The sequence below is a fragment of the Mirounga angustirostris genome, unplaced genomic scaffold (genome assembly GCF_029215605.1).
Source record: "Mirounga angustirostris isolate CCGP_5_RB_7025 unplaced genomic scaffold, mMirAng1.0.hap1 SCAF_3, whole genome shotgun sequence".
Lineage (NCBI taxonomy): Eukaryota > Metazoa > Chordata > Mammalia > Carnivora > Phocidae > Mirounga > Mirounga angustirostris.
In genome coordinates this window covers 118,096,162-118,109,331 of record NW_026991711.1, presented here as the reverse complement: position 1 = coordinate 118,109,331, position 13,170 = coordinate 118,096,162, and the positions used below count along the sequence as shown (strand labels likewise).

The 13,170-nt window shown below is 33.6% G+C and overlaps 1 protein-coding gene across 2 annotated transcripts in view; it reads left to right on the top strand.

The window, feature by feature from the left end:
- The window catches only part of ARL5A (ADP ribosylation factor like GTPase 5A), a 30,694-nt gene extending 18,334 nt beyond the window's left edge, over positions 1-12,360 (top strand). Inside the window, exons 4-5 of one of the 2 annotated variants that reach the window (XM_054506217.2) lie at positions 2,710-2,861; positions 5,754-12,360. In XM_054506217.2, the coding sequence (XP_054362192.1) occupies positions 2,710-2,861; positions 5,754-5,802 (201 nt within the window). In that variant the 3' untranslated portion in view covers positions 5,803-12,360. The remainder of the gene's footprint in view (positions 1-2,709; positions 2,862-5,753) is intronic. The other variant, XM_045868865.3, reaches the window with a different exon arrangement.
- Positions 12,361-13,170: the final 810 nt, after the last annotated feature.

Genomic DNA, 13,170 nt, shown 5'->3' with positions numbered 1-13,170 from the left:
GCTGAATGCAGACACTTAACCCACCGAACCACCCAGGCGCCCCCTGAAAGCCTCATCTTAAATGAAGTACAAAACTTTGAAGCTCATGAATTTTAAAATAGTTCCAAACACAAAAGGATAGATGAAAGTTTATTCAGAGTGACTCACCTTCTAGGAATTACCTTCACAAATGAAGCTTTGAGAAACAAATTGACAACTGCATATGGCATATGGAAGATGCTAATAAGTAAATATGTCTTGCATGTGCTGCTGTTCATCTTGACTAAATGAAAAAATATTTTTAGACTCTTAACAACAATCTGTAATAGGTAGCAGAAAGTTTTTTCAAAGTTTAAAATGGCTGATGTATAAAAATCACCACTATTCACCTTGTACTTTGACCTCTTATTAAGTCAAGTTGATGAGCAGCCTTAATCCAATATATCTCTTTTCTGTTGTTAACATAATGCATAATTGGTCCTGAGGTTATTTAATAAAAAGTAAAAGAAGATTTCCTTCTCTTCCTAAATACTCAAAAATAGGGAAAATAGTTATTATTTGTTTTTTTAAAACAAGAAGCCCAAATTTAAAAATTTGAGCCAGTGAAATCTAGAAAAATTAGATTCAGTATGGGTTTTATTTTGAGACCTACAATAAATAGCTTTATTTTTTATGTTTTCCAATTTTCAGCCTAGGGGCTTCTCCAGATTTCATCACCAGGAGTGATGAGTATAGATTACATGCAAATAAAATAGCATAAATGATGTTTTTTAACTTGTACCAGGTATTTCTAATGTCAGAAATGTGCTCTTTGAACATGCCAGCATTAGCAGTCCTGACCTATATAAGATTTCAGCATACTCTAGCAAGAGATACTGAAACCTGGAAGATAGGAATTCCATTCCATGGAAAATCCACCTACTCAGGGATTCAGCAACATATCAACTATTGATACGTGTTCTGTTTTCCATTTAGGGTAGGAGAAAAAGTACTTGATCCTTGATAATGAATATAGTTAGATGTACTGGTTATAGTCCATCTCTTCAACTTTTTGCCTTTTATATAGACAGGTAAACTGAACATAGGTAAAATAAATTGTGAAATCTTAACACTTAACATTCTAGAGTATCCCTTTCTGACCATGCTTTTCAGGTAACTCTGTCATTAACTGTGGTAGCATAGCTGCCATCCTGCAGAGGGCGCTGTAACTAAAAGTCTATCTTGACTGTTATATAAAACATTTTGCATAACTCCTTTTAACCAAATAAGAAATTTATTACTTATATTTTTTATTGACACCAGAAAAAAAATCAAAGAGATTATTGAAACTGTGTTCTCACAGAGTAAAATAATGTGGAGCAATGTCAGTTTGTATATACTAAAGACTTTCTTGTTTCAAACACATACACATGATTGAAATCAAAATATCCTATAAAAATACCTAAGAAGAATGATATCATTCAACACAGTTGAGAAAATTTGCAAGCACAGCACTAAAACCTTAGTTTTCTCAGTATCTCTTTATATGTGTGTATATATATATACATATGCAGAATTTTAATCTACCAGTTGAGTGCATCCATCATGGGTTCTTAATTCAGGATCCATGAATGGACTTCAGGGTATCTTTTAACACCCTAACATCATATGTAAATCTTTTTTTGCATATATACATATGTACATTTTTATGAGGAAAAGGTCCATAACTTTCAATAGATTATCAAGGAAGTATCTGGCTTTAAAAATGGGAAAAGGAAGGGTAGGATAGAGCAAAAGGAGATGAATAACCATTTGCCTGCTTTGTGAGTAAAACATTAAACCAGTCACTTTGGGGTATGCAGAAAGGTAAAGATGACCCTCATTTTCAGGGCAATAAGTGAACTAATATTTACTGGACTGTTACCAAAGCCAGGTACTGAACTGGGGTGTTTTTCATGTAGTAGTTCATTCATTCAAACTACATCCCCAGGAGGTAGGTGGTAGTCTCAGGATTTTATAAATGAGGGGCAGCAGCTATAGCAGGAAGATCTCAGTTCAAACCTGGTTTGGAACAAATTCAGAAAAATTAAAGAATTTGCCTCAGAGGCAAAGCCTAGAAGTGGTAGAACTTACTGTCTAATTGGGAAATACGATAAACTTAATGCTAACGAAAATGGCCCTATTGAATATTCAAATCTAAGAAATCTTCATGAACAAAGATAGAGGACCTAGGTCTCAGAAGAATAGGATTGGTTTAGGATAGCACCTTCCAACTGAGAATTAAACTCTAAGGCCCTAAGGCATACATTGTATATGATGAATTAGTTTGTTTCCTATGCACCTGGAAGATACTAGCTTTAGGTATGGGTCCCTAAAGAATAGATTGGGGTAGAACTTTGAAAATCTCTTGCCATGCTAAAGAGTAGCTCTTAGCCATGGAAACCTAGTTTTGGGTTAGGGGGAGGGGTAAATATGTATTTGAAGATATGACTGTTAACTATAGCACTTAGGATCATAAAAAAATGTTATTTAGGGCTATAAGAAATATGTATATCCATACAAATATAGAAGTGTTTATTTAAAATATGTTTAGTTTTAAGTTTACTGTCCATCAGCATAAGAGCTGTAAGATGCTTTTATGTCAAATGGTTGAGGAATTCTAGGTTAAAAGATCAAAAGTATTCAGTTAATTGAGTTGGAAAATCTCTGAGTAAAATGCACTGGCCTTTACAGTTTTGTTTGCTTCTGTAGGACCTACGGAAAGCTGGATTGCTGATTTTTGCTAATAAACAAGATGTTAAAGAATGCATGACTGTAGCAGAAATCTCCCAGTTTTTGAAACTAACTTCTATTAAAGATCACCAGTGGCATATCCAGGCATGCTGTGCTCTTACTGGCGAGGGGTAAGAGTTCCTTTCGGAAAACACGTCTTTATTTTAGAAACATGAATTCTTAAAATCAATAAATATTTAAGGCTACCATGTATAAAACAATGTAAGCGAGAGACGTGAGACATAGTCCTTATGTGTAATTAGAGAGTTTTTAGCTTGGTTCTGTAAAGAATAAAACATAAAACGTGCATAATACGTGTAAACATACTGAACTAATCCATATGAACAAATAGATTATAGAATTGCTGTAGGAATTCAGAGAAATGGGAGTGTCATGGAGTGCTGGACAAGTCAAGAAACAGTTCTTGCACTGGTGGTGGGTCTTAACACTGTAATGTCCTGTGCCTTGAGTGCTTTCCATACAGTGTATCATTTAGTTGTGATAACAATCCTTTGGACTTTTTGGTTTTAATTTACATTTTATCCATGAAGAAGCTGAACTAGGAAAGGATTCAAGTGTGAGACTAATTTGGGGATACTCATTTTGCCACTAGTGTTGTCAAGAGGGGGTTGTTGCACTTTAAAAAAGGGGTGGGAAATTGGAGAGAGTTTGGCACGAAGGTTCCTGGTTTGGAAAAGAAAGGTAGATAGATGCCTGCAGTAGAATTTTGCCCTGGTCTAATGCCCAGAGATGAAAGAATTTCAAGAAAGAAGTGGTTGTCAGCATTGTCAAATATAAGGTCAAGGATGAGGAAGAAGGAGAGAACGCTATTAGGAGAGATGGAATAAAGGAGGTTAGAAATAGCTTTAAAAGCTGAAAGAGATGAGCAAGTTAAGGTTTTCGTTGTAGTTGTTTTTCCAAAATACGGTGGATCTGTGTATTTAAAAGGATTGAAAAATAATTAAATTGGAGATGAAGATTCTAATTAGAGGTCTTAAATTTGAGGTATAGGATAGGGTAGAAGCTCAGGGCAGAGATAGATAGCTTTAGTAACTCATTGTATTAGTTCACCTTCACCATGGTCTTGAGAATTTCTCCCACTTCAGCTACCTCATCTGTTTCTGCCCCAAGCTTTTGGTCTTGCCTAATATCAGAAGAACCTCAACCCCAAATTTAAGACCTCTATTTAGAATCCCTCATGTATGTATTTAAAAGCAGAGAAAAAAGAAGTAAACTGGAGATGAAGCTGAATCTTAGTGAAATAGAAGGCCCTATTACCTGATTACAGACGATTGATAGAACATAATTAGAACCTCAAAAAAGTAAATATGTTTATAGTTAAAAAAAAAAAAGTCACAGATAATATCCATTGTCCACATACTCATTTAGGTAAAAATATCTTATCCATTACATATTTCTTTGTCAAATAGTTGAATACTTGTTGATACAGGTATATCTTTATACATTATATTTGTCTACCAAAGGTCTTTAAGCAAAAGCACTGATTTTAATACTAAATTTGACAACAAAGATCATGGAGGATTGGCAGAAGATTTGACTTAAATACTTGGAGTAATTATGTGGAAATATATCATTAGTTAGGATAGATACGAACCATGGCAGTTTCATTTTTAAAAGAGGAAATCAATGGATGATGTTATATCTTTCTAATTTTTGGTTTATGTGGGCTTCCCTCTGCAGTAGTTATCAAGTGGAAGTGTTTGGTTTTGGAGAAAATGTTTCCCTTCTGCAGTCCGGCCACCTTGATCTAAGCTCTAGGTTTTAGTATTGGTTGGTTGGCATTTTGACTCCCACCTCTGCCATTTGCTAGCGTCTTTTAAGCCTTGGGTTCCCTCTTGTAGTATGGGAAGGGTTCTGGTCCTTTAATCTGTAAAGATTAAGATAATGGGTATTAAGTGCTTAGCACAGTTTCTAGTTTGCAGTTAGGTAACTACTGTTCATTTAACAGTTTGGACTTACTTTATTTGCCTATTATTTTTATTATTTTGCACCATTTCCTATCAGTAGTTTAAAAGTAAGGAATCTACTAACAGTAGGGAAGTATGAGCCAACACCAAGATAACCATTTATTTACCTCATTGTCTTTTCTTCTTTTTCTTCTTCTTTTACATTATTAGGTTCATACTTCCACAAAAATCTGAGTTCTGGTGTTTTTTAATTAAATATAGTAGTATATTTTCTCATATCTATAAAAGCTCCTCATAGATAATGGTTAATATTTTATAACATTCTTTCATTTTGTTATAATATGTACAACCATTTTCCTCTCGCTAAACATTTAGTTTTATTATCATAGTGAACATCTTTTTCTGTGTTTTGTGCTGTTCTCAATTACACATTGTTCACTAGTAACTGGTATTAGTGATTAAGAGATTTTATTCCCTTCAAATTTTTAAAATATATAGATGTAACATACATGTGTATACTTTGTTTTACCATCTCAACTATATATTTAGTTTAATATCCTGCCACTTTTATTTCATTTATATCATGAGCATTTTATCATACTATAAAATTGTCTTTGAAAGGAAGTTTTTACTATTTCATGATATCAGTGTTCTATATTAAATTTTTTCTCTATTTCTAGGTATTTAAATTTTACTTTTACCTATTAAAAATGCTTTGATGAACAGTCTTATATATCAACCTGTCCTTGTCTCTTATTATTTTAGAATACATTTCTAGAAGTAGAAAAAAGGTATTGATATTTTAAATATTTTTGATACATATTGCCAAATTACTTTCCGTGGATATTCATTATAATTATTGAGCTCCTTTTATGTGTCAGGCAGTGGTCTAGGCACTAAAGACATAACAAAACCAGAAAAGCATGGATGTACTACTGTGTATGAGAGTATGGCTTCACCACAATAACACCAGCATTGAATATTACTGACTTTTTAATCTTTGTTGTTTAGGAAAATGAAAAATGATATCTTTCAGTTTGTTGTTCATAGCTTTTTAGTTGAGAATTTAATCAAATGATTTTATATTCTTTATAGATTATGCCAAGGACTTGAATGGATGATGTCACGACTTAAGATTAGATGATCTCTACTGACCTCTTCTCACAGACTTTGTATAAACGAAGTGCTGGACTTTACCTGAAAGCTGCAAAAATTAATGGTTTAGATATATTTATAATAAACTGATTTAAACTTTTTTCTATAAGAAGAAAAATTAAGACCACTTGTTTGAAAACAAACATGAAGTCTCACTTTCCAATCTGCTTTCTCATTAGTTCCTTCCAAAGCAAGGTCTTTAAAGCTGTGATTGCTATTTTTTTCATAATGAATCCTCTCAGGACACTGTATAGCCTGTGGTAAGTACAAAGGGAGAGGAAGACATTTTTCACTTTAAGAGCTTTATTGTCAGTATAACCCTCCCTAGTTGAATGTTATTCTCTTCGTGTTCCATTAAGTCAAAATACAAATCAGCACAGATACTCAGTTTCCAATTAATGTTAATTATGAAAAGTATTTTGCATAAGGTTGTGTATGTATTGTGTATATACCTCAAATTCAAGTTTATGGCTTTGATTATGTTCAAGGAAAAGCAAATAACACAAAAAATAATAATATCTTTTGTTAATAATCATAATGAGATGAGTACTGACTGGCATTGGTGTTAAGTGCCATTTTGTGCTTTGCCCCTTGTTTTCTGTATTGTACTGACCAATCCCCAAAATCATTGAGCTGCTCTTAAAAAAAAAAGAAAGAGAAAAAGAAGAAAGCTCAACAGTGTGGACCTATTTTTTGTTGATCAAATTATATACATGAAAACATGTAATCCAACGGAGTGGAGTCTGCAGATTTTTGGCTTAGTATTATGAATGGACAGAATTTCATGTTGAGCAATTACCAGATTGTTTCCTTTATTGGATCTGTGCCATCTAATTTCTAAATTCTCTAAATGAGAAAATTGTTAATCCATTAATCAATCATTGTGATTAAAATTATCAAGTGATTTTTTTTCCAACATTAATGGGAAGCTGTTGTGTAAAATATGTCTACCCAGAGAAGTATCACCCTATAAATATTAATCAAATAATTTACCTAGAGTCTTCTTAGGTATTGAATTATATGTCAATCATTTAAAGGGAGTTTGAGATGAAAAGCTTATTTTTTAAACAACAAAGGTTATTTCTTAATTTGAAAATTTCTCATTTTAAGAATTGGGATAGTTTGAGATTTTTTGTTTCTATATGTTTTCTTTTATCTTCCTAACACCACATGAATGCATTAACAATTACAAGATACAAACTTTTTTTAATGCTTTTAAGAATTTGATTTAAAAGTTGATCAACATGATATATTATTTTTACAAAGAAGTAACTTGGCCCCAAATATCTTGTGTTTGCTTAGGATATTTTTTTCACTGAAAATGGAAAGATATGAAGGTAGAAGGTATTTCTGTTGTAATTGTAAACAAACTTATCCTAAATGTGTTCAAACATATTTTTGGGTACTCTCTTTGTATATGTTTCATGCCCTGAAAATCTGAAGGCTGATCCAAACTGGCATATTTTAGAATATTGAAGAAAAAAAATAACTACTTTTAATACCAGCCTTTTAGATTTCATGCAGATTTTGATGAGGAATAATAGTATATACCGCAAGCATTGACAAAACTTTGAAAGTTTCTTTCTGTAAAATATACTCAATATCTAAATCCAAGTCAGGCATGGGAGATCAGTGTTTAACAGTGGATGTTTTGTGTTTTATATTTATATTACAATGTTCATAATGCAAGTATAACATTTTAATATTTGTCAACTTGCTTTTACAAAAGTAAATTCTAAATTACTAAGTTTTATTTGTTCATATGTTCTCATACTTTTTCAAATCACTATTAGGAATTACTTGTTTTATATTAAAAACTCCCTTAAAAACCCAAATCTATTTTGCAGATGTTGCATTTTCATCAGAGATAAATATTCTGTGAAGTAGTCCAGCAAATTCACATCTTTTACCCTTTTTATCTTTTCGTTTGAATAGTCATGGCTTAGTCCTGTGGGTTGCTGCCGCATCAGTTCAGTGCTATACCAGCACCTGCCCTTCTCGTCAGGGTGTTGGCTAAAATTTATCCTTAGCTGGATGTTTAAAGCATGCACTACATTGTTACAGTTGGTTTAGTGTGGTAGGTGACTGACATGGCATCATGAGAATGCATGAAATCTTATACCACATTTACAAAACATGATTTTTTGTTACATTCTACCTTTTAGAAATAAGATTGTACCTATACGCTTGTACATAAAACCAAAATTACAATGACAAAAAAATTTTAATTCATGTATGAATATACATCAAGATAATTTTAACAGTATTATTTCCAAATATGATGGAGAGTCTCATGAGTAGTCATACTGGCAATTTATATGCAGTTTAAATAGAAGTAAGCAAAGGGCAATGCTTTTGGTTTTTAATATGCTACTTTTGGGTGTAAACAACCATCTTGTTTAGAGTCATTGTGCTCACCTTTGAAAAGAACAAAGCTTCATACCTCTGTACATGTGGCTGGATTTGAATATCCTTGTTTGATATTAATTTTGAAAGTCATATAATTATTCTTGATATCTTGGTAAAAGTAACCATATGCTATAAGCATTTAAATATGTTTAATTTTGTGATAATAGCATTTATAAAGTATATCTTACACATTATATTGAGGAGTCTAGTTAGAAAGTTTTCAGTTCTATCTTCTTTGGCTCTTATAATGAGCAAAGAATACAGTGAAGGCAGGTGGTTTGGGGGGGCAGGGGAAAGTGGGTATGGGATATGACATTTTGCCTTAAGAATAAAAAAAAAGTGCTTTAGCACTGCTGGCTGGCACTTTTAATGCAGATAAAGTGATTTTAGAAGTGTGGCGTGAAATAGAAGAGTTTGTTTTCTGGCCTTTAAGAAGTGCCTAGTAGGTAGTTACAGAAAAGTACAGGGAGCTTGAGGAAAGGCAGGAAGTCCCTGAGATATTCTTTTCTTTTTTGTCTCAGTGTATAGAATTAAGATGCCTAGAAATGGGATTCTGTTGTCCTCTCTCTTGTAGGCACTTTACATTTCTTGCTGTGACCACAGCAACCACATACAGTACAGACAACCTCAAAATCTGTTTATATTAGTGTAAATAGAAAAACTGTAAACAACTAGATTTCTAGTTTTCTCTGCAGGCATTTTTGGGAATGTATCTGTAGTGTGTTCTACTTTGTATCTAGAGGATAACAGCACATCCCAGATTTTTCTGTGGACTTTGGGGTCATCTTCTCTGTTACCCAGTTGTATCCTGTCATCAGTCCCTCTTTCAAAGCTGGGTAGAGACAAGGTTTCTTTGCATGACTTATCTTTGACCCCTCCCAACTGTCCAAATATCTAGAACTTCTTGCTGCAGATCAGCTTTCCCATAGCTCAGCCATCCCTTGCTCCCCTGTATCTTCATTCACCATCAGTGAAGGTATGTTACTCAATCCTGGAGGTATTCTAAACTTTGCCTTAAAGCCATCATTCCCCAAACCACCAGTTTCTAAGTAGGTTCTCTAGTTCTTTGCTATCTCCCCACCACTGGCTTGATTTATCAATTTGTACTTTGCTCATTAGAGAGTATTGTCAGGGTTGTTGAGTACATCAGAAGACTGGCTTGCTGTATATACAGCATATAAATGCCAGTAGTAAAATCCTACTATATTTAACATATTAATGTTTCTTAGTTTTAGCTTCATATGCTGAAAAGTAGATTCAGTAGATTCAGAAAGATAACAGAACTACCTAGACTTTGCCAGCTCCTTAAGCTGCTAGTTAGGCATGGAAGGGATGAAGTTACGTGTATTTTATCTTCCCATTACCAACAATGGATTGCGTTTTGGAGGATACCTTTGCAAACAACTTGAGTTAGAAGAAGATGCCAAACCAAATTTATATGTAGTGTTTACCCCAAAGACATCCTTAAAACCATTGCCCACATTCTATTTTTTTCCTCATAGTTACGTAAAGAACACAAACATTAGATGTCTAAAGGAATTAGTAATGAGAAGCCTGTCTTTGCAAAATAAACCTGTTGAAATAGGCTTTAAAAGACATCAAAGTCAGCCATCATGTGTTGAATCTGTATAGATGTAGATACAATATAGAAAGTACTGATTTAAAGTTCACCCTATACAAAAATAGAACTTCTGTCTCATGCTCCCTCAAAGAATGTGTGATAGTTTCAAGACCATATTGGTGAAATAAAGGGAAAAAGAATTTTAGACTTTGGATGCTAAAAAAAAAATTACTGTTTCTATTAAACCCTAAAGTGGTGCGTGGAATTGTGAAGAAATTGTAACAGGATACAGTTGGGTTAATTATGCAATTTTTTAAATCAATTGTCTAGTCGTTATGTATTGTTCTTAAAACTAAACTCTGTGGTCTTGCCTGCTAGATATGTTGTTCTTTGAAAGAAGATTCCCATAGTCTATACCCAAGAAGTGCCTAAAATTAATTTGTGTGGGATTTTAAGTCCATCTAATAAAGTATATGTGTTTTCTATGGTATTATATGTGCTTGGTGTACTGGTGACAAAGCCCTGAGAATTTCTAAGTCACAGTTTGTGCTTTATTTGAGTAAAAAAAAAAAAAAACAACAACAAAAACAGAAGAAACCTAGATAACAAAGCATAGTTTAGGAAACATGAGCAAAACCATTTTTTCTCTTTTCCTAATAAAAGTATTCTGTTGCCCTTTTGCTAAGGTAGAGGCTAGAAAACTGAACCCTGTTTCTGTTTTTTAAAAAATAGTTTTCACACACAGAAAATTATATTGTGTGTTTTAAAACCTTAGTGAAACTTTATCGCTTATTTAAGAGTAGCCTCTTAACTCTTCTCATACTTAGTGGTTAGTAATTTTGATCATATTGTTTAGATCTTGATCCATTTTGTGTGTGTGCATGCCCAAATCCTTCCTCTTTGTTTAGATTCTACTTACAAACTAAAATATTTGATAGACTCCTATTATGTTTCTCATATTTCCCTTCTTCCCTCCCTCCCTCCCTCCCTTTTTTTCTGACCATAGAGTGTGACTCTAAATTCTGGGGGCAGAGACTTGACTGTATTTTCAGTGATTTACAATTACATTGTGTTTATATTTTAGATCATCTTGCATGCAAAGTGAAATGTGTACATGATTTTAAATAATTGTATACTATTCTCTTCTCCAAAACCTCTTACATTGGTGATCTACAGAATTCCTCTAATGATTTTTGCTTGAACTAGTCATTTAGATTGGATAGCCTTTTCTTAGATTATGTCCCTCTATGGTTTTTTTTGAGAGGAGGTGATACCTGCAGAGCACTTTTAAAAATCTTTTCTGGGTGGGCGCCTGGGTGGCTCAGTTGGTTAAGCAACTGCTTTCGGCTCAGGTCATGATCCTGGAGTCCCTGGATCGAGTCCCGCATCGGGCTCCCTGCTCAGCGGGGAGTCTGCTTCTCCCTCTGACCCTCCCCCCTCTCATGTGCTCTCTCTCTCTCATTCTCTCTGTCTCAAATAAATAAATAAAATCTTAAAAAAAAAAATCTTTTCTGGGTTAATTAAGTTCAAGATAACACATTGAGGAGGAAGCTCTAATTGTGTCTAAGCAGGGCTCTTTTGGTTGCTAGAGATGAGAAAAATGTATACTAATTTTAATTTGTGCTTAAAATGCATCTTACTAACAGTATTGATTTTAAATACAACAAATTCTTGAAGATAGTCTTCCTTCTTTATTGTATTTTCCTAGAGAAGCCTACATGAAAATGTGTTCCGAGTAGTCTATTTGTATAACTGCCCCTCGCAAATTGAGCTCTATGTATATTGACATAGTTGAAGCCACATTTAGTACAAGAAGGAATTAGGAAAAACCTCTGAAAGTTTTTAGGTTTGTGGTATTGGAATTTCTAATACGATAAAAGGTTTTGAGTCAAGCTTTGTATGCACAAAGAGGCAGAAAAATCTGTCTTCTCTCTTTATCTTTTTTTGAACTTGTGTTTCTCCGTGTCATAAGAAAATTTTACCCTCAAGGAATATTCCAAAAAGTAAGGATCTTAGAGCACTTGGGTGCTTTTATAGTTCATCGCTGCTGATTTGTTAGACACCTAGGGAAATAATGTTTCAGGTCTTTCTTGACAAGACCGCTTCACGGATGGCTGGAGAATATTTCTGTTTTTGCCGAGATTGGGAGGGAATGGGCAGATTGGAATAGGGACCTCTCCATCGGTAAAGCAGTCTTATCAGCTGCTTTGCAGATGTGTTACTTCATTATACTTATAACAGTGTTTTTATGTCCATAACTCACTAAACCGTCAAGCTCCAGAAATGTAAGATATTGGTCAGGTGACCAGTGGTAGGGCCTTGTTTATTAAGAAATAAAGGAATTATGTCAAGATATGTTTGGGGGGAAATGAAAAATAAGTAAGGTTTTACTGGTGAATTTCCATGTTTAATATGTATATTAACTTTTTTTTTTAAGTTGCATGTTAACCTGGGATAAAGTGTTGTCTCTGCTTTATGCTTTGAGTAAAAAAAAAAAAATGGGTTAAACTGTTACTATTATGTACTATTACATATACCTTTTCTTTTAGAAGGGGTTAATTATAATTATTATTCACACGTCTGTGTTGTCAGTGTTTTTATTCTGATTTATTCCCTGAATGTGTTTAGACTTAGTGATAGTAGCTTTATTTACTGGCCAGGGCTGGGATCTGCCAGGGCAGTTGAAAAGATATGATAGCTGCATTATGCAAATGACAAAAAGGTTGTCCTGACCTTCTCTAGGAAATTTTTTATGGAACTTAGATAATAAATGGAAAGCTTTCTATCTTTTTCTTCTGGATATTTGAATTGGACATGAACCAGATAAATAGTGACCAATTTATGTAATTAATTTGTCTTAAAATGTGAGAAAAGTCCGGTCATTTAAAATGAGTATTATTAAAGTGAACATTCATGAGAATGGTTGATAGTAAACAAGAAAAATGAAGGAAAAAAGTTGGGGAAGAGGCATCACCCCCATGCATATGCTTATTTGAATAATGTGTGTCTCCCCTCCACTGGAATGTAAGCTCCAGGACAGCCAGTGACTGTTGTGTTTACCAATTTATATCTCTCGGTGCTGAGCACGGTGCTGAGTGTGTAATAGGTGTTCCATTTATATGTGTTGATGAATGAATGAGAACTAATAATATTTCTGTGGATTTTTCCCCATGGATAGGTTTTTCTTACGTAGTTATAGCATGCTGACATTTAATTTTCTTATTTAATTCTGCCTTAGTTCAAAAAGGATTCAAGGTGACTATGTTTTTCTCATTAGTTCTCGTGGTAGAAATCAGATTTATTTCCTTAAAAATGGCCTAAAACATCATGCAGTGCAATAAGTGGTGTATACAAATTTTATTTATTTGAAATTTGTGTGGATCTGCA